Source organism: Syngnathoides biaculeatus, chromosome 6 (genome assembly GCF_019802595.1).
Source record: "Syngnathoides biaculeatus isolate LvHL_M chromosome 6, ASM1980259v1, whole genome shotgun sequence".
In the NCBI taxonomy this organism is placed as follows: Eukaryota; Metazoa; Chordata; class Actinopteri; order Syngnathiformes; family Syngnathidae; genus Syngnathoides; species Syngnathoides biaculeatus.
The window spans coordinates 19,791,431-19,812,400 of NC_084645.1; the positions used below are offsets into that span (position 1 = coordinate 19,791,431).

Genomic DNA, 20,970 nt, shown 5'->3' on the forward strand with positions numbered 1-20,970 from the left:
TTGACACACGGCTCCTTGTTAGAAAACACCAAGATGTGGATAAAGTTAAGAAACTACGGAAGCGACTTACTGCCACACCCAAAAAATAAAAAGGCCGCGTTTCATATAATTATGTGAAACGGCTTCCGTACGAAACAAACAGCTGGCCATTACATTTTTTTCTTAAGAAATGGTCAAATTAAGTTCAACCAGTTCCTCGTGCCGTCGTATTTTTCCACTGCTTCGCAGTATGACCGCTATAGTTTTCCCTGTAGAATACAATAACTCCACTCGCCTTCTCAAAACGTTTTTTTTTTTTTTTTTATTCCGCGAAGGCAGATCTAATTTTTTGATGCAACTATCGACAATTGTGAACGTCCTCACAATTTTGTGGCGATCTTTAAAACTCCCGACTTCGTGGGGTGGATCTCAACGCAGCACAGCACTCACGTGATCTCACAGACTGAGAAGAAATTCATATCAAAATTCTCATTTAGATTCCTGGCAACCTGCGTTTCGTACTCACGGTCGAAACGCGATTCCACAACAACGCCGATAAAGCGTCCGCGGAAGTTCAACTCAAACGAGGAGCGACGCTTGCAACTTTTGTGAGTTTGGTCGCGGCGTCCATTTCCTCGTCTCCCCTCCCGCCAAGTGACGTCAAATATGATGACGACGACGACCACCGGAAGGTGGCGAAAAAGTAATTTCTACTCGAGTACAAAGTACATCAGTGCTGAATCAAATACTTTCCGAGATCAAGTGCAAAACGTCAAGGACCGAATGCATCCATCCATTAGTTTTCTGAGCCGCTTATCCCTCCGAGGGGTCCAGGAAGGCCCTAATGTGTAAAAAAAAAAAAAAAAAAAAAAACCTTTGTTAGGACTACCTATTCATCACATTGCATTATTTTACAGATTATACAAATATTGTTTCATTTTAATGACTGAGATTAAACCAGATAGCTTTATGCAAATTTGACACTGCCTGAATTCTGCTGTTCTCTGCTATGTGATTGGCCAGACTAATTTTCTGTGTAACCATGGTAACTGTCACATCCTGTGTCATTTGCAGAAAATAACAGGTGTTTAAAAAAAATACATTTTTGTATTTCAGTGACAATTAAGGCCTTTCTAATCAAAGTAAAAGATCCCAAGTTTACTTCAAGCAATGGCAGGGGCAAAAGTTTCCTTAAAAAAAAAAAAAAAAGGTTTCTAGAGAACAATTTTCACATTTTTGCAGGGAATTTTCAATCTTGAGGGCACCTTCTAGTTGATAGACGATGACACCTCCTAAATAGAGCACACATTTCTGCTGTTTAGGAATTGATCATCAATAAAATTCTTTTATTAGATTTCAGTGACAGTCAAAATATATCCGAGATTGCTGCTTTTTAATTTAGAAAGACACAAACAAAAAAAATACTAGACATCTTTTATAAACCGTAAAATATAGAATCCCAAATGTAATCATACACAACGGTATCGTCATATTAGAAAGAAAAAAAAAACAATACTAAAACAGGCATAAGAAAAACAGTAACGTTTTGTACTGCATATAAAAATGCCCCCCTCCCCCACTGAAGGTAGCGAGTTTTCAGGGAGTTAAGGACTGAGGTTTATTGTTTGCATTGTGGTGCCAAGTGCAAGTGCGCACAAAATATGAGGTCTGGGAAGGTCGCGTGTCAAGTCGAAAAACGCATCAGGAAAGAGTTAACGGTTGTCGTCACGATTCCGTTCCGATCAAAGTCATTAACGGTTGGAAGATCTGGAAGAAAAAAAAAAAAAAAAAACATCGTGAGGAGGGCGTCATAGCCAGACACCCCATAATGTTCGGAAACAGGAGGCGCCAGGATACTCCGACCGGCGTGACGCACTGACCTGAATTGAATCCATGGTGAAAACTTAAGTTTACGTAGGCCTGCGCCACCGGTGTCGGTCGGTCGGTCGTTCGTTCGTTCTGCCCCCCCCCCCCCCCCCCCACTCACACAAACAAGATTTCTAATTTCTTCAATTTCCGTGAAAGAACAGTTAAGGGTTTGTTCACTCGCGGTGCCCTCGGACGTCACTTGAGGAATACGCGTGACGACGTGGTGAAATGTCACCGGTAGCTCCAAACGCAAGTTCTTGTCACGATTTCAATTCAGGTCGCCTCAGCCCGTGGACACCCGGAAGTGCCTCCTCCCCCGCCCCTCCCCGGTTGCACATGTCCACACGCTCTCGTGGTAACCTACCGGTTACAAAGACCGGGAAACGTGCTGCAATATTCTGGACTTGCCAGTGCACCAGACAAGCAAGATAGTCGGGCCGTTCCCTGGACTTGGAGTCACATTCATGATACGGCAAGACTGAGCAGAGTCCCGTCTCTTGGGACCAGTTAAAGAAGCGCTTCTTCTCTTCCGCCTCTGGACTGAACCTGCAAGCGGGGGCGAAAGTTCTAGCCTTAAACGCTTCGATGAATCCCATTTTTTTTTTAGACTTGTGACAACACAACGGCGGGCCTACCCGACCCGACCCGACCCTACCGTGCATTCTCTTTGAATCGTCGACTGTCTCTGTAGTGTAACAACCAGGTCCACTTCCCCGTTTTGTTCAGCTCTCGCACCACTCCCAAGAATCTCTTCATCTCGTCTAAAGAGTCAGCGACAATCAGACTGGGGTGCATTTTGTCGACCGTATTGACACGAGTCGAGGTACCGCCGCATATTCCCAAACGGGCAAAAGATGACGCACCGAGGCTGAGGGATTCCAGCGATGACCTGTCAAACATCACAAAGCCGCCCCCGAGAAACAGTTCCTGATGGGTCAGATGGACGAGATCGTACGGTTCGTCGATGCCGGCAAACAGCACGTCCGGCGACTTCTTCAGCTCGAGCAGATGTGGAATCTGAAATGACAGGAGGCCAAAATCCAAGGGTGGGTGACGAATGTGCGCTCTCTAATTTTGGACAAGTACAGGTGCTTGTTCAAAACAAAAAAAAAAAAAGTCAAAATCACAGTCAAAGTTGAAACTAAGTCAAGGTCCCGTATTTTGAAATCAAGTCATTTGAATTTGTCACGCTTAGCTACGTCATTAGCGAAGATCGCTGACGCCGCCGCTCGCGAGTTAGCGCTGTCAGCGTAAGAAACGAGCGCTCTGACGAGTGGCTCGTCGACACAGAGGGAGCCGATCAGAAGAAAGGGGGCGGGCGTAGCCAAATACGGAAACAGCAGATAAAAAAACTGTGTCAAACGGATGGAGCCATCAGGGGACACTCGCATGACAAAGCCAAGCCAAGGTGTTTTGTACATGTGAGAGATTTCCCCCCCCCCCAAATATTGGACTCTTAAAACAAGTTCCGCCGTTCCCAGCTTGCAACGGTACCTCGGACAGGTGCACAGAGATGTCTTCATTCTTGACGATGATCAGCAAAGGCAAACGCTCTTCACGCAGGAAGAACTGGTCTGGCCGTACAGCTGTATGACCCGCCGCTTCTAAACAAGCCTTTGGAAAATTTCAAAGAAAGTTCTTTTATGTTTTTTCCCCCCCATTTTACAAGTGACAGGAAAATGAGTTGCAATTTTTCATACCTTTGTTTCCTCAAAGAAGGCATCCTCCGATGTTACCAATATGTAGAATCGGCATCTTCTGTAACTTGGTCGATCCAAGCAGTGCTCGTCTGCTGTGCTTTTTAACTGGGACGCAACAAGGAAGCAATTGAAATGTTCTAATGGTGAGATTTGTGAGGTAGACGCCGACTGAGCTGGCTTTGCATTTCTGTCCTTTCTATCGTTCGAGTTTGAAGGCCGACCAAGAGCGTCCATAATGTCGGGTGATCCGACCTGAGTGCATTTCTCAGTTGGGCTCTGCGGAATCCTAGCGTGAGGGACATCTGAAGAGACTTCGTTAAAACCATTAGAGCGAGCTACCGGTTTTGGTTTATCATCCAAAGATCTCGGAACAGGTACGCAGTCCGACCGGGCTTCCAGAATACCCAGCTGTCTTGTTCCCCCGACCATGAGTACCGATGCTCTGCGTGGTGATAGTTGTGGAATGCTTTCAGGAGAACCACTTTTTATGAAGAAGTCCGTCTCTGTCTGGTTCCAAAATGCCCCTTCAAGCACTTTCTGGGGCTCTGTGGGTGTTGTGTTTTCTCTGGAAAAGCCCCTTGCGGGAACGATACAGTGGGTATCTTTTCCCTCCTCTTTTTGTCCTTCCTCAGTTAATTCCACACGCGGCATGAAATGTTTTATAGTTTCACACTGAATTAAACGGCCTTGCTGGTGGTTTCGGGCTATACTTGCAATCTTTTCACCTCTCGCAACTGTCTCAGGTTGGCTGCTTTGCCCAACCCTCAGCACCGATACTCTGCATGGTGAGTTTTTTTGGATGCTTTTGGGTGAAGCAGTTCCTCCAAAAAAGTCTGTTTCTGTCTGTCTCCGAACAGCATCTTTAACCAGACCCTGGGGGCCTGTGGGTGTAGGGTTTTCCCTGGAACCCTCCCTGAAGGGTACTCTCACCACACTGTGGCTTTCTTCCACCTTCTTATCTTGTCCTTCAATTAATTCGACATTAGTTCCACACTGAATGAAATCAGCTTGTTGATGGCTTTGGGCTAGAGTAGTAACCCGTTCACCTCTCTCAACTAATAGTGCACCAGCAGTACTGCCTGCAGTATAGGGTTGGCTGGTTTCAGCAACCTTAAGCACAGAGGCTCTGCCTGGCGACAGTTCCCGGCTCATTTTGGCAAAAGCAGTTCCCGTGACAAAGTCTGTTTCTGTCTGGTTCTGAGCAGCATTTTCAACCGAACTCTGAGAGACTGCTGCTTTTTGGATGCTTTTGGGTGAAGCAGTTCCTCCAAAAAAGTCTGTTTCTGTCTGTCTCCGAACAGCATCTTTAACCAGACCCTGGGGGCCTGTGGGTGTAGGGTTTTCCCTGGAACCCTCCCTGAAGGGTACTCTCACCCCACTGTGGCTTTCTTCCACCTTCTTATCTTGTCCTTCAATTAATTCGACATTAGTTCCACACTGAATGAAATCAGCTTGTAGATGGCTTTGGGCTAGAGTAGTAACCCGTTCACCTCTCTCAACTAATAGTGCACCAGCAGTACTGCCTGCAGTATAGGGTTGGCTGGTTTCAGCAACCTTAAGCACAGAGGCTCTGCCTGGCGACAGTTCCCGGCTCATTTTGGCAAAAGCAGTTCCCGTGACAAAGTCTGTTTCTGTCTGGTTCTGAGCAGCATTTTCAACCGAACTCTGAGAGACTGCTGATGTCGTGTTTTCTGTAGAAAAGCCCTGAAAGGGGATTATCGCTTGACAATGGATTTCTTCTACCTTCTTAGCCTGTCCTTCTTCAATTAATTCAACATTAATTCCACGTTCTACAGTTTCACACTGCACTAAATGACTTTGTTGATGTTTTTGGGCTATGGCGCGAATGTAATCATCTCCCTCAACTAATATGGTGCCATCAGCACCTCGGGGATTATCGGCCTGCCTGGTTTCCCCAACCTTAACCAGTGATCCTCTGTGCAGTGACTGCTCTACGATGCTTTTAGGAGAAGTGGTTCCTCTGACAAACTTAGAACGTCCTGAATGATTCTCAACAGTTCCTTCAACCTGACCCACGGGGCCTGGGCCTGCGGGTGTGGTGATCTTACTAGAAAAGCCTCGCAAGGGGATTTTTACCCCATGGTGGATTTCTTCCACTTTATCTCGTCCATTTCCAAATAATCCCACATCAGAGTCCAAATGTTTTACAGTTGCACAGTGAATTAAATGACTTTGTTGATTTTGAGCTGAGGCACAAAGAGTTTCATCTCCTTTAACAGCTAGGCCCCCATCAGTACTTCCTACAATATGAGGCTGGCTGGTTTCAGCAACCTTCAGGACTGATACTCTACACAGCAACAGTTCTGGAATATCTCTGGCAGAAGGGGTTCCTACGTGGTTATGAACAACCTCTTCAACCTGACTCTGTGGGTCTGTGGGTGTAGTATTTCTTCCAGAAAAACTCTTTAATGGCATTATCATCCCAGAGGGAGTCTCTTGAACCTCATCTCTTCTGTTTTCATCTAATTGTAAAACAGATCCCAAGTGTTTTACAGTTTCACCCGGAATTAAATAAGGTTGTTGACGTTTTGGAGCTTTGGTGGCCACCTTCTGCTGGTTTCCACCACTACCTACTCCAAAACAGAACGTAGTCATTGCTTCGTTCGGCCTCTCTCTTGCACCACTAGACATTGTTTGGGAAGCGATTCCTTCCATCTTGCGGGTTATCAGCGTGCTAATTTCAGATGTTGATGCATTATGACTAATATCCACTTCTGACACGGAGTCACGAGTACATCCCGATCCTGAAACGGTGTGATCTGTCATGTCATTATTTTGACACAGCATTCTTGACTTTAATTTGATGTCAGTCTGGAGTAGCTGTTTCTCCAACAATTCTCGTCGACTAGGTTCTGTACTGTGACCTTCCGATTCTGAATTTTCCCTGTCAGAGACAAACACCGGACGATTCCTCAAATCACCATCTTCAGCGGTGACTGGAGATTTGCAGTTGTCCTTGTCTTCTGATCCTTTTAACAAAGGATTCTTATATGTACTACAACAACCCTGTGTGACCTTTAGGTTCTGAGCCTGTTTTGCTTCAGGTTGTTCCCTTGCCGAGAGATTTCTATTGCAGAATGCAACCGATTCCTCGTAATCTATTTCAAGTGGTGGAGGACTTGGATCGCTCGCTTCTTTGTAGAAGCCCCTTTCTGGAAAAGATGACAATCTTCCACATTTTAACAACCCAATCAGCGCTGTGGCCTCTGCGTTTTCGGAGCCACCTTTTGAATCCATCTCGTCTCTGTTATGAGGTTTATGTAAAACCTGGTCCATTCTAAAAATTCTGCTGGGATTCTCCGTCTGAACTGAAAGCACGTCAAGCTCTCCTTGTATGGAAGCTACATCCTCATTTCTAGAGGCCGCTTCAGCGTGCTCCAGACAGCTAGTCCAACAACACTTGCTGCTGCTTTTATTTGGAGTCTCTGCAGAGAGAGTCGTGGTTTGGTAACTCTGGAAGAAGAACAACATTTTGCTTCAAAAAAACACTTGGAAAAAAATTTGACAACTCAGGTCTTTATATATATATATATATCAAAGTAACATAAGAACCAACCTGAAATGTTGGTGCTTCTTTTAATCCTATTGGTGAACGTGAGTCAGATTTTTTTGTTCTGTTGCATTGAGGATCTAAAGGGGGAACCGGTACTCTTTTGGAGTTCCTATGAACCAGGTCCAGAATTTCAGATTCTTCATCCAAACAGGAGGTCCTACTGAGGTCCAAAGTGTGAGAAACGGAATGTTCCGAAGTATCTCCTTCACCCATTGAGGAAGTTAACGGATCCATCTTGGTCTTTGACTGAGCCGGGGCTGTAATCTCTGCCTCATCTGACTTTGGGTTTTTGCTTAAGTCAGAGCCCGGGTCAAGTGGACTGGGTGAGTTCAATGTTTCTGTCCTAGTGATCTGACGATCTGATGACAGAAACTGTCCTCGATGAGCGTTCTCACGAGAGAGGTCCAGAATTTCCGATTCTCGATCCAACGAGGGGGTCCCGCTGAGGTCTGAAGCGTTAGAAATGGAACATTTTGAAGTAGATTCTACAGCTGGTGGAAGCGCAAACTGATCCTCGCCAAGGTCAGACTGAGCTCTGGTTGTAATCTCTGCTTCTGAACGATGACACTCATCTGAATCCGGGTTCACGAGGTCTGGGCCCATGTCAACAAACCTTGCTGTTGAGCGGCTGTAGAAGAAACTTATCCACATGTGGACAATGAGCTCCTTGTCTTCGCTGGTGTCTTGGCTTGAGAAGTCCCATGGACTGTAAAAATGAGAACAATTGAGATGTACACTGAAATCAACCACCTAAGACAACAGTTCTGATTTGCCGCAGGTTTGTACATACCCATGCAAGGCTCGGATGATGGTTCGGTTCTTTGGGTCCCTTGAAAACCTGCTGTCTCGATTAAAGTCATACTTTTCCTTCCATTGACGTGTCACTTGGACAGATTCACCTTTGTAAACAAAACTCCGGCAGCGTTTGAACAAATTCGTCCATTTCACCGGGTGGTCTGAGGGCACGCAAGGTGCGTCTTCCAAATCATCAGACTTCTGTGGTGTCTGATTATCATGTGGCCTGTGCAGCAATCCATTAGAACCACTCAAAGGGGACACCGGGAAGGGTGTACCCGGTAGACCAGAGGGTATCGCGGCAGACAGGGGTAATGAGTAAGCATGTTCTTTACACAACAAACTAACCAACTCCAGGCCTTTCACGAGAGGGCTCTGCGATGATGCCAGTCTAGTGACAGGCTGCCCGAGCAGAGTATGAAGAACTGAAACTTCAGCAGCACCGCCAACATCAATGGGGTCGTCATTCTTCCTCAAAGCTGGCTGAGGCTGCCTCTCAACTTGTCGGTCTTTATGTGCCGGAAGCCGCTCACTCGTGGCCCCCAGCGCCAGATCAGCAAGTAAATTTAAAGCATCCGTCGACGGGTTTGAGGTTGGCATTTTCTTCCGGAGAGAATAAACCCGAGCACGCTGTTTGACAGTTTGGCTGGCGCGAGAAGGGGGTTGGACGTGCATCCACCCTGTCGAGACAAAAACAGAAGGGGCACCGCGTGAAAGTCTAAATCGCAACGAGTGCGCCGGTGCACCACGGCATCTTGACTTAAGGCGTTTCTCATTAATAAACTCAAAAAAAAAAAAAACAAAAAAAAAAACCCCCCAACAACAACAAAAAAAAGAGGACTTACATGTCTTTTTAAAGCGTTCCCTGGAGATGTCGATGTGTTTCCGAAGCATTTTCATACTATTCCACTTTGGGTAAATGGACGGAGGCCTGCTGATGATTTGAGCTTTTTTTCCTCCCCTTTTTTGAGCATCGTCCAACCTGCGCCGTGCTTTCGTATTTGTCGTTTCTTTGGGGTTGACCGAGTGCACGGTCGAGTCTTCCTCAATTCCCACCGCTGCACCAGCTGGAATCCTGATCACGTTGCCGTCAACTCTGTTTCTCTTCAAAGAAGGACCTTTCTCCACAGTCAGATCTTGAGGACTTTCATCTAAATTGAGGCGATGTTTTGATGTCTTTCTCCTTGAGAGGATGCATGTGGGTTCACGCTTTCCGGCGGACTGATCGTGATGGGTAGGACCAGTGTGTTCATGTACACCTGTCGGTTGAACTGGATCTTCACGATCTCGCGAGTCTTGAACCGCGTTTCGGTCGGGACTTCCCGTCTTGGATTCCATGACCTCCATCCTACGGGCTGGCGGTGCCGCAAACACACCGGGCCGATGCTCTATTTCAGCTGCGTTAGGATCTATGTTAGGGCTTGGGAACTGTTGAACACTTGCCGTCTCTTTTAAAGGCTCGGGCAGATCCCTCAAACCGTGGGGAACTAAGACTCTTCCGCATTCACTAAGGACCGGCTTGAGGTTCCACCGCTCAGATTTGTCTCTCAAGGGAGCTTGCAGGTCTATCACATTGGTGCCAGACAATATTGGTTTTTCAGTCTTGTCAGCTTTGTTCGAGTCAACAGTCCGAGTTCTACCGTGACGGCCTTTCATGACCCACCTTCTGAGCTTCTCCCAATCTATATTTGATTGCGCTGTGTTTTGCTCAGCCTGACTACTGAGCCGATCAGCTTCACTATTTTGTTTTTGTGGCCTGGGAGTTTCAAAAGATGGTTTACTTGCCTCTTTTTTAGTTTTGGAATGTTTCTGAAGCGCTTTCCTTTGTTGCTTTTTTGTGAGGCGAGGGAACTCTGGACAATCTGTCAGCCTTCCGCGTTTGGCAGAAAAATACTCTGTAGGGACGGGACTGACAGGACTCCTCTCAGTTACACTTTGTTCAGAGGTGAAGCTCACGATCAGCTCTGCTGGAACGTCAGGAGCCTTGAGGGTTTTCATTTCATGATTGTGGGTTTTGTTCGGTCCGCTCAAATCATCTCTTGCGTCGCCAGTATTTGTCTCGAACTCGGCAGGAGTCTTTTCAACAATCATCTGAACTTTTGATCCCGTTTGCGGGGCACCGGCTGGTACCGCCTCAGAAGATGACAGCGAGCCGCCGCCGTCGTGAGTAGTTGGCGCAAGAGATGGACTCCGTGCCGGTCCGGGATTTATCAGTACCGCATAAGTCTGCGCCCCGTTGGCCACGATATTACACATTCCTTTGTTTGGATCTGGATTTGTCTTCTTGACTTCACCTTCCGCTAAATGTAGAACGGGCAGAAATCTGAGAATTTCATATGAAATGAACCCACATGGTTTGGGCTCTGTGATGAAACAAGAAAAAGACATTTGGTTAAACCGCGAAGTGAGAGTGACATTTCCTTTTTGTCATCTGCATTTACTTACCCTTCATAGCCAATGCTCTGAAAAAGGAACGGAAAAAAAAAATGGTCATTTCGGTGATATATATATATATATATATATTTTTTTTTTTTTTTTTTTTTCCTGGTCCGACTGTACAGTGGAAGCCCTTCGGTCGAAATGGGTCCAACAAATTTTGGAACTGTTGCGGCATCCCAAACCGAAGCAGCTATTATGGCGTTGCTGCTCCCAACGTGTTGAAATAGTGGGCGCTTGAAGCTTTAGCGTTACCGTAACATCTTTGCTAAATTTTCTTAGCCCGTTCGTAGTGTTTCGCTTTCGGGGTTGGATTTTTCGGAGATGAAATGCTTGGGTTGAACATTTTGCTCTCTAAAGACACAACTGAAATATCTCAAAGTTTGACAATAAACTTCAAGTGGGAGTCCAAAGCGTGCCAGCAAGTTCGATGTCTCCCGTTGACGGCGAACGAGAGCACATCAAAGAGCGCGTCTGGAAAACCATACAAAAATCTCCATTTGACAGGATCTCTCGACTGCAGCGGTTTTGGATGTGTTCTCCCGTGAAAAATTTGGAACGTGAGCTTCCACTGTACAACATTGTAAAATAAAAGACAAGATCATGACCAACCACCTTCTTTTTTTATATGAAAACGCCACAATAGCAAACGGACACATGAGGCTGGGCGTCGACGCCGTTTCGTTGCTTCCGTCATCAAGCAGCTCGTATATGTAACACTGCGGAGAGGAAACAAAGTGGGGCGGGGTCAATTTCCACTCCGTGTCCACAGTGGCAACCTCAACGTGCAGTAATTACTTGAGTTCTCTCAAAGGCCAGCGAGAAACTGGTTTGCGTCGTCACGGAAGCCAAATGCTGCGACACGTGGCAGTCAAAGCCCACAGTGGGCGTGCCGAGATCCCGGGTCTGGGTCGCAGAAACGCGTTTGACTTTCCCCTGTGGAACGCAGAACGCCTCGCGCGCTTAACGTACACGTCAAGTGACGCGACGTCGCCAGTGTTTTTGTTTTTGTTTTTAGTACCGTCGTCAGCCTGATGATTGCAATGTATCCCGATTGGCCGTCTCGCCAGCGCTCAGGACCCAAACAGTCCGAGAACATTGAGATGTAAACACCTGAAAGACACAAGTCAGTGATTTTGATAAACAACACGCACACATCCGTTTCACTTGGCTTTGAAGCACAAATGATGAATCCTGCTATGATTTCTCAGAAGCATTTGGGAAAATAAAAATACCTCATCTTATATTCTTAATCCCTTATAGCGTCCATTATCTGAGCTGCCGATCCGCGTAAAAGTCGCAGGCGTGCTGGAGCCATCCCAGCTAACGTTGCGTGAGCGGGAGGCGGGCCACACCCTGAACCGGTCGCCGGCCAATCGCAGGTCACGAAGAGACAAACGACCGTTGTCTCTTACAATGGCGCCAAAGGGTCTTCCATTAACCGAGCACGCACGTTTTTGGGATGCGGGAGGAAAGCGGAGTGTCGAGAGAACGCAACGAGGACACGCAAAGTCCACACAGGTGGGGCCAGGATTCGAACCCCGGTCCTCGGAACCGGTCGCCCACCGGGATACAAATGATCAGCAGTTGAAGCTGCTTGACAGAAAATGTGTTCATTTCAAAACTAGCTTTGTTTCTCACATATGCAAACCGCTTCTTCTTTTAATAAATGTGATCACGGACAATATCGTCGCTCGGCCATCAGGGCGTCCGTGCAAACGATCTCTTCATGCGCCGGGTCTTATTTTGTTTTATGCCGCAGTCTGGTCCGATCGGGTTTGACTGAATCACATAATATATGTATACATATGTATTTTTTAATTCAGTAAGTGAATATTACATGAGTGCAAAGTAAGATTACGTGGAGACATTTAAATAAGGTACCGGACAGCATCCAGTCAAAAACCGGTCGGGTGACTTCATGGACTTTCCTTCTTAATGGCAACGTCAAAACTGATAACGCTGAAGAAATTCACAAGAATAAAGATTGTTATGCATTTCCGAGTGGAAACTTGTGCAATGTTTACCGTGCCACTGAAACGTGACGGTTGCAACGCCGGACTTTGCTACTTTACGACTGCGCCGCTCATCCCACGCACGGCGACGGCGGAAAAGCAATAATTGCGGGTCGTCGTTCTCGGCCGGCCGCACCGCAGATCTTAAAGGGCCTGCTTGTTGTTCTCCCCCCAGAAATCAGAGCTGTAGTACGTACAATTATTATTTATGACACAAAATGTCAGATCGCACTGAAAAGTTCACAAGCATAAAATGTTGTTGGGTACGCCACGCTGTTTGTACAATGTGTGTGCTGAAGTAGTTTTTTTTTTTCCTTTCAAAACCATATGAAAAAAAGTGACACCTTGACTTCCAAGCAGGAATTTGCCACATTTCGGAAAGGCCACTTCCTTATTGTGTACACACAATGCAAAAGGCCATAGAAGGGCTAACAAAGAGCACCTATGTGGCAGTGTTGTAAAGCTTTCACAGATATCACAAATTGGTGAAACAACAAAATTACACATCAATGCCCTCACCTGTACTGTATTTATGAAAAAACAAAACAAAAAAAAAAAACCCAGCAAAAACAGTACTGGTACTTCAACTTATGGAAGTCTTCTTCGTGTCTGTACTATACTGGCCCTGGCGGCCAGGGTGCACATCCCAAAAGGAGTAGAATCCGGGTTAGAACTGACTCACGGCATTCCTATGAATGGGGAAGGATTTCACGGAAAAGTGTTTTGGATTCCGAGCCTCGAATTGAACTCATCCGGCACCGCTTCATATGCTAATTCCCATAAGCCCGTGTACGCCATTTTGCATTATGTGAACATTAGACCACAGTAACCGACTATGGTTGGGTGAACATGTTGATGTTTGAATTCTCTTTTATTTTTGGGTGCCAGTTTGACAGTTAACGTCAACTGGGAGAGAGAGACCAACAAGCTTGAAGCCCACACGCCAGGCCTCTAATTCGGCCACAATGGGAATTTTCGCCGGCGTGACAGTCCGAGCGCTCCCCCGTGCTGAAACGTCTCCTCGTGACGACTGCGCATGCGTTACTAACACGGGAACTCTGAGTACGTAGCAGACGCTTACTGTGAACTCCTCCGGTCTCAGAGTTCCCCTTCTTCTACATTGAGGGAGCTAACATACATTATATCCTAACCTTAAAACAAAAATTGACAAAAAGATATACACATTTATATGTCTGTCTTTCTGAGACGTCCACAACGAACGTGAACACTCGGTGACAAATTGTCAAATGGGACATGTTGAAGAAGCATGAATGGGGATGTTACATCACAAAGGGACTTTTCAGCACCGGGAGCGCTCAGACCGTCACACCGGGTCTGCTTCGACGTCAGGAAACGCAAAGCGGACTCGGCCGCGTTGTCAATCCGCAGCCTTATTTCGTTACCCTTGAGAGGATCCCCCAAACTTGTACACGCGCTTGTCCCGGTGACTACTCCAGTTTGGCCAAAAGCAATTGCCTGTTTGGGGGGGGGGGGGGGGGGAGGAATGGAGACAATAATAATCACAACGTGTCAGCGCTGAGATGATTTGGAACAGATTTCGTTTGGGATGGTCATACCTTGGTGACGTCATCAAAGAGCAAAAACCCATGCGTCTCCTCCAGGTCATCTTCTGAATAGCCCGCCTGTCGTTTCTTGGCTCGAAAGGCAGCGTACTGAAGTTGGACACAGAACTGATGTGTTTTTCCCGTTTTGTTTTCTCAAAGATTCCACAAATGACACGAACCTTTTTCGTCAAGCTCGCGTTTTTAACGAGGGAGGCAGACTTGTATCTGAAGGACAGTTTGGACTCGTCGTACAGGTATGCACTTTGGAGAGGAGCCAAGATTTTGCGTTTAAAAGTCTCGGAATACTCCGTCACTGGTATCAAAACACCTAAAAGGCAAAAGAAGCAAAGATATAGATATAGAGCAATCTATTTTAAAAGGCTTACTGCGAAAATTGCAACTTGTCACGTGGCGCTTTTGCCTCATTATTTGTACTTTTATGGCAACTACTGCGGTAAAAATGGAATGAAATGAAGGAAGTTGCGTTGAAAGCAGGTCGATTCTCGTTTACTTAAAAAAGGGCGAAAGTGAAAGTTAAAGAGTACTCAACTCGAAGCGGAGTCGGTTCCACTTTCCATTTCGGAACGTGTCAACTGTGACGTGCGCCGCGTGTCCTTCCTCCAAGACCAAAATGTCCTCTTTGAAACATGACCCCACCTCTCAAAACAATCGAATCAAATGAATCATATCCCTTTCGATGTCTCCCCCCTCTGAAATAAAGGAAAAAATAAAGCGAAACGAAACATTGGCCATCGTCTTCTGTCGCGACCAGGAAGTAAAGTGGGCCTCCGGGCCACGTAGCACAGCAAAAAAAAAAAAAATAATAAAAAATACAATCAAAATAAACTCGATTAAATCCACTTTTGGTCGTCAGGCTGACGCGAGGCAAAACAAGTCCGGTACCGTCGGAAAGCGACGCTGACCCGCCCGCGGGGCGACGGTCGAGGAAGGGAAACGAAAGCAAACGACTCGTCGTCGGTCGCGTCCATTTTGAGAACTTCAGACTTGGAAAAGCTCGTCAAACGAGTCGCGGGAGGGGCCGCGGGCAACAGTGGCTCAACTTCACACCGCGCCGCCTCTCCGATGCGCTGACAAGAGTCCCCAGCTCGTCGTTACAGTTCATATCTTCGCCATTGCGAGAAAACCAAAGTCCCGCGTCACGTGACCGCTTCTTACCAAGAGTGGCAACTTTTTTTTTTTTTTTTTTATTATTCGTACTCAACTCATGTTACGAAAGAACACAACTGCACGACAAGCATCGACAACAATAGAAGACGCCTAAACGCTTCGTAACACTACAATAAAACTAAACGGCAAAAATGATTTAGCAAATAGATGGCACATCTATAATTAAAAAATGCACAAAATCTTCACAAAAACCGAAAAACGTCTGACGAACTTTGAGCTCTGACAAAGTACAAAATTCCAACGAAATTTGACTCTCCAAATCGTTGTTAATTGCTGGCAAAATATGGAAGCGAAATAAACAAATCGTGCAACTTCGGCCTAGTTTCATTCAATGCACATGCGAGTTTGGCGAAAATACTGTCGCGAACTCGAGAAAAGCGTCGAAAATGTTGCCCCAAGTGGGAGCGACCCGGGGCTACTTCGAGGTTGCAGTGGGCCGGTCGACTACATTTCCCAGAGATCCTCGCGGTCCCGCCCTACCCGGGGCCTCTTCCAGGTTGCAGCGAAGCGGTCGACTACATTTCCCAGAGTTCCTCGCGGCGCGTCCTTCGGGCGCACTGGTTGGCACCGCTTTGGCTCACGCGGCGAGCCTTGCAGGGTCACTCGACGCCCCCCCCCCCCTTTTTTGGGGGGGTGGAGTCGCATCCGATTTTGCGTTGCATGGTCGCAGTCAGGTGCAAACATGGAGACAACAACGCGGCACAGAGCGTCCTTGTACGGCGACATCGGTAAGCAGCTTACGGCTCGGAGAGCATTTTTGCAAGCGGAGTACAACTAGATTCGAACCTTCACACTCTTTATCCGTTTCCAAGTGAAAGTAAGATTGCGACTGAGTCGTGCACGAGACTTTTTGGCATCAGCGTTAGCAATGGAATTTCAATCGTACGGCTTACTGGAAGTCTGCTGAGGCATTCAAAAAAACAAACAAACAAACAAACCTGACTGGTGTTACTGCACCATGGCAGGCATACTCGGCTCACCGAGAAAGAAATTAAAACTCGACTTTGTTGGACATACTACAAATATTTACGAGGTAAATTACTACATGGCAAGCATAACATGGTAACGTTTTGAGAATCAAGTCATTTAAGTTTTAAAAATATCACGATCATGAGAAGAAAACAGATTTTCCTCTGCATATGATTCACCTCACAAGAATAAAGCAATGCAGTTCAGAGAATAAACTATTTGTAATATGTCAATAACGTTTTAATATGATAAGGATAACATTCTAATGTTACAATAAATGTGACTGTGGGAGAATTCATCGCTCAATATGAGAATTAAATACAAAAATGCACCATCACAAGTGTCAAGAATGAAGCTTGAATAAAAATACAGGACATAATAATAGTATGATAAAAACTAAAGTTATGAGAATTTTGAATCAACTGCTAATAACGAGAATACAATTGGAATAGCGCAAGAGTTATAGGAATAAAATCTCAAGCGTTTTGGAGAAGACCAGTAGATTTGTCCTTTATTAATCTTGAATGATGATGATGATGATGACGATCCAAGAAAAAGTCAAAGGTGTCAAGTGCCAACTATTAAAGGCTGAATCAAGAGCGAGGCCCGCAAATGTCAATCAATGGCTAAAATCGTGTTTGTCAAGGCAAAAGCGCCTCATGCGTGCGATCTGCTCGGATGAGCTGTGTGCTAGCGAGCGAGCAACCTCGCTAGCGCTTTGTTGCCCTCTGCAGCTGACGGTCTGGGATTCTGGACGGAGCGGTCGGCGGTCCACCAGGCGGCGGCGCGAGGCCGCGCGGCGCAGCTGCGGCGACTCATCCGGGACGGGGCGGCCGTCGACGCCGCTGCCGGCGACTCCATGGCGCCGCTGCACGAGGCCTGCGTCCGGGGACACGCCGGCTGCGTCGCGCTGCTGCTGGCCGCCGGGGCGCAGGTCAGAGCGCGCGACTCGGGTGCCGGGAGGGCGCTCTGGGACCCGACGGGACTTGAGCTCGGGGCTCATTTTTGTCACTGGGCCGCATCGTCGTTAAAGTTTCCCTCAGAGGGCCGCTATGACTGTGAAATCAAAATCTGCAGTCGGCTCATCACATTTACACGCTGAATTGATGAACTCGCTTTGGAATCAGAAGTCAAGGGGCGTGGCTCTCGTTCCAACCATCGTTTGTCTTTGGCTTTTAATAGGTCGACGTTATCGTTGATGATATATGACCATTTGAAATTTGGCTACAGATTTTCACAGGAATCCTGTAAGTTGACGGCTAAAATCACGTAGAGAGCCAGACCCGGCCCCCGGGCCTTGAGTTTGATACCCTCGAGAATAGGGCACGGGAAGTGGAACGCCGCGACGGCTAGTGGACGCTTCGCCCGAACGCCGACAATCCGGTCGAGGCTGTGAAGCGCACTTCCTAGTTCCACGCAACACGTTTTCATCTAGATGGAGCCCTTCAAGCACATTTCAACCCTTTAATCACAAGACACCTGATCTTATTATGAATAAAAGTATTTCATTCGCATCTTGTGATTTATTGTGTAACAACAGTTTGAGAAAACGAGCAAAAATAGGCCCGCTGGTGCACTTTTCTCCATCCGAGAGGCCCAGCGTGCTTGCTTCAAGCTGCTTGTCGCTTCCGTGGCAAGTTTACCGGCCAGCTGACACATCAAAACTAAACAAATAAACTCAAACAGGGTGCAAAGATCTTTCCAAATGGAACAGCAATGGCACAGATACGTCGTACACGGTGGAACGAACATTTTGGTAGTACTAATTTAAGAATAACAGTAACAGCGGTTATGCAGCACCAAATTTGGCTTTGCTTGCCCGCATGCTGTAGTGTAAAATCCATCAAAACATAACATACAAGTATAGCAAAACAAAATGGAGGCCTATTACCAATTAGCGCGTAGCTTTGATGACGCGGCGATGTGGCGACTCCGCAGGTGGACGCCCGCAACATCGACGGCAGCACCCCCCTGTGCGACGCCTGCGCGGCCGGCAGCCCCGAGTGCGCGGAGCTGCTGCTGGACCACGGCGCCGCCGTCAACCCGCCCTTCTGCGCCACCTCGCCGCTTCACGAGGCCTGCATGCGAGGTGACGACCAGACACCTACGGACGATGTCCACTGGGGGTGTGCTGACTTATGCGCTCAAGGAAAATGGACGGACTAGCCCAAAAATGTCTTTCTACAATCGATTTTAAAATGCTAAATTGTCTACAGCACAGGAATTGTATTTGTATGGAGCAAAACAAAAAAGTGGTTTTATTTATTTATTGACTACGCTCACAAGTGTACTCATTCCTGACCCGTGTCGATTTTGGGAGGCTGATTCCCATATTTGGCAGGATAAAATTCAGACGACCGATTCATCGGACCATTGATGCCAAAAATATAGAATGACTAAAATAAGCTAATTTTTGCTCCCTGAACAATTATAATAACAAAGAAGAAATGACAGGCAGAACGTACAATTCACATTTTGTATTGTATTCATTTAATTTTACAACAGAGATAAATCGGGTAATATTTTTTTCACGTCACTTTGAATGTCTTGTCGAGTAATGCGTTATTTCACCAAAATAAAATTTATAACGAGCAAAAATCAATTTGAAGATAACTAATGTCGACAGATGAAATAGAACCACGGAATAATAAGTATTTAATATATTTTGAAAAAGGTTGAAATGCTTCTTTTCGCTGATGTACCTATTTCAGTATTTACTCCAAAATATTTCAGATCAATTTTAGAAGAAAATTTTCAGGGAAAAGAGAGCTCGAAAATTAGAGCACGTGGTGCACTGTACATTTTTAGTCATTTGAGTCCATTTTCTCTTTTTGAACGTCGTCTGGTGCTTTTAAGCACTTCAAACGCCCCGTGTATGAAATGTGCAGCATAATAAAGTAAAGATTACGATTCTTGCTAATGTGGGCCACACAACGCGCAAATCCAAAACTGGGAAACCCGCACTGAGCTGCTGACGGCCACGGCTCACGCCCGGTCGCTCACGCGCAGACCGGGCCCCGCCTCTTAAAGGCACACGCTCAGTACTCAGTAACTTTGTTTTGTAATGCCGGTATTTGTTCTTTTCTGGTCTTTTTACACAATATACTGCCGCTGCCCCCCCCCCCCCCCAAAATGTCTTTGTTGGTGTTGTTGTTGTTTTTGGGGTGTGGACAGGCAGCCAGGCTTGCGTGTCGCTGCTGATGGAACGCGGCGCCCGCACGGACGTTGACGACCGTCGCTACGGGACGCCGCTGCACGCCGCCTGCGCCTGCCGACACTACGACTGCGCCAAGCTGCTCCTCAACGCCGGTGAGAACGCTCGCAAAACCAACATGGCGGCGTGGCCAGCGGGCCAAACGTTTCATCTCTTTATTGTTTTTTTTTTTTTTGTAAGTCCCTTCTAAAGGTATTTGTATTTCTTTTTTCAGTCAAGTCGTTCAGTTCTTGCACCTGCGCCAATTCAGTCCTAAGTAGAGCAAAAAGTTAATGTGAACATTTCTTCTCCCTCGGCCACAAATCTAATATAAAAAAAATATATATATATATTGTTACGCTGCTGATTTCTAAGTGTTATTTTGGCCGTTTTATTTCCCGGAAAAGGTGCGAACGTGAACGCGGCCAAGCTACGCGAGACGGCGCTCCACCTGGCCGCCAAGACGCGGCGGGCGGATTTGATCGAGCTGCTGCTGGAGTTCGGCGCCGACCCGCACGCCCGAGACTCGGCGGGCAAGAAGGCCGTCCAGTACACGGCGCCGGGGTCGCCGGCGCACAGCTGCTTTCGCTTCTACGAGGGTACGAGGAGCGCTCTTGCCCCACGGCGACCTTGGCGTCGGAATTTTTTTACATTTTTGTTTGTCACCCAAATTTTTGGATGGCAGGTTCGGTAGGTTTTGCGTTTTTGCTGATTTTTTTTTGTTTTTTTGCCGGGGTGTTTTTGTCTATATTTTCCAGAACTTTTTGTATTCAGATTTTAATTTTTTTTCCTTGATCCGTCAGTGTTGTGTTTTTCCAATTTCTCTCTCTCTCTCTCTTTTTTTACTTTCAAACAAACGGGACAAACCAAACGCTGGCGACGGAGCCGCTGTAGACCGCAGCTCCCACCCAGACCAACCGCACAAAACGTGATTTGCTTTCCGAGAAATATGAATCGCCAGCTGTTGACGTCGAGATAGCGCCGTAGTGCATTCGCTTGCCCGCGTCCGGCGTTTGTCAACTTGTTGTTTTTGTCCCCGCAGACACGCCGCTGAGTCTCCAGCAGGCGACCCGGGTGGCCTTGAGGAGGATTCTGGGCGTGAGGGCGCTGCGGGTTTTTCCCCAGCTGGGTTTGCCCAACCGCATGGTTGCTTTTCTGTCGTATTCGTCCGCTCCCGTTTTGGAGTCTGACCGGCGATTAGGTCTCGATGCGTCGGCTACGTGATCGGAAGCGCCTGCAGAATCACTTGGAACAATATTATTGTTTTGGATTGGTATTTGGACTGTTTATACGCTGTAAGTATGTACATTTGTAAATAAGACATCCGTCTACCTCCACGCGTTTCAAATGGAAATAAAGCTTAGCTGCTTAACAAGAGATTTGCAAAAATAGACTCATCTTTTTTTTGGGGGGAAGTAAAAGACAACTCTTCTAATATCTGTATGCCGTTTGCCAAAAATGTCACATGATGAACTATTAGGTAAGATCGCCACAACTTTCAAAATTCAATAAAGGTTATTACTTTGTTTTTTTTTTAATGTAAAGAAATAAAGTTGCCCCCCACCCCCCCCCCCCAAAAAAAAAAGAAAATCCAGCCAAAACTAACATGAGTGCTGCTACAATGTCAACTCGTCAACCAACCAAAATCCAGACAATAACATGACAAATAAATATACAGAAAAAAAAT

General features: G+C 46.6%; 2 protein-coding genes across 3 annotated transcripts; one reads left to right on the plus strand and one right to left on the minus strand.

The window, feature by feature from the left end:
- Window positions 1-1,319: 1,319 nt before the first annotated feature.
- tasor2 (transcription activation suppressor family member 2) lies at window positions 1,320-15,498 on the minus strand. The gene is made up of 17 exons (XM_061823687.1): window positions 14,484-15,498; window positions 14,113-14,261; window positions 13,946-14,041; window positions 13,772-13,844; window positions 11,375-11,466; window positions 11,152-11,289; window positions 10,969-11,072; window positions 10,363-10,379; window positions 8,763-10,280; window positions 7,913-8,597; window positions 7,126-7,828; window positions 3,549-7,022; window positions 3,343-3,462; window positions 2,712-2,865; window positions 2,504-2,609; window positions 2,213-2,394; window positions 1,320-1,746 (listed from the first exon to the last, which is right to left on the minus strand). Exons 1-17 carry the CDS (start codon window positions 14,509-14,511, stop codon window positions 1,664-1,666), a joined length of 7,722 nt encoding a protein of 2,573 aa, XP_061679671.1. The 5' UTR covers window positions 14,512-15,498; the 3' UTR covers window positions 1,320-1,663.
- Window positions 14,076-20,812, plus strand: asb13b (ankyrin repeat and SOCS box containing 13b). Of its 2 annotated transcripts, none has more exons than XM_061823692.1 (6): window positions 14,076-14,187; window positions 16,825-17,024; window positions 18,029-18,179; window positions 19,265-19,399; window positions 19,691-19,882; window positions 20,326-20,812. In XM_061823692.1, the coding sequence occupies exons 2-6, from the start codon at window positions 16,950-16,952 to the stop codon at window positions 20,505-20,507; spliced, it is 735 nt and encodes a 244-aa protein (XP_061679676.1). In that variant the 5' UTR covers window positions 14,076-14,187; window positions 16,825-16,949; the 3' UTR covers window positions 20,508-20,812. The 2 variants fall into 2 exon arrangements, with proteins under 2 accessions (XP_061679676.1, XP_061679675.1); XM_061823691.1 differs by lacking the exon at window positions 14,076-14,187 and adding an exon at window positions 15,660-15,849.
- Window positions 20,813-20,970: the final 158 nt, after the last annotated feature.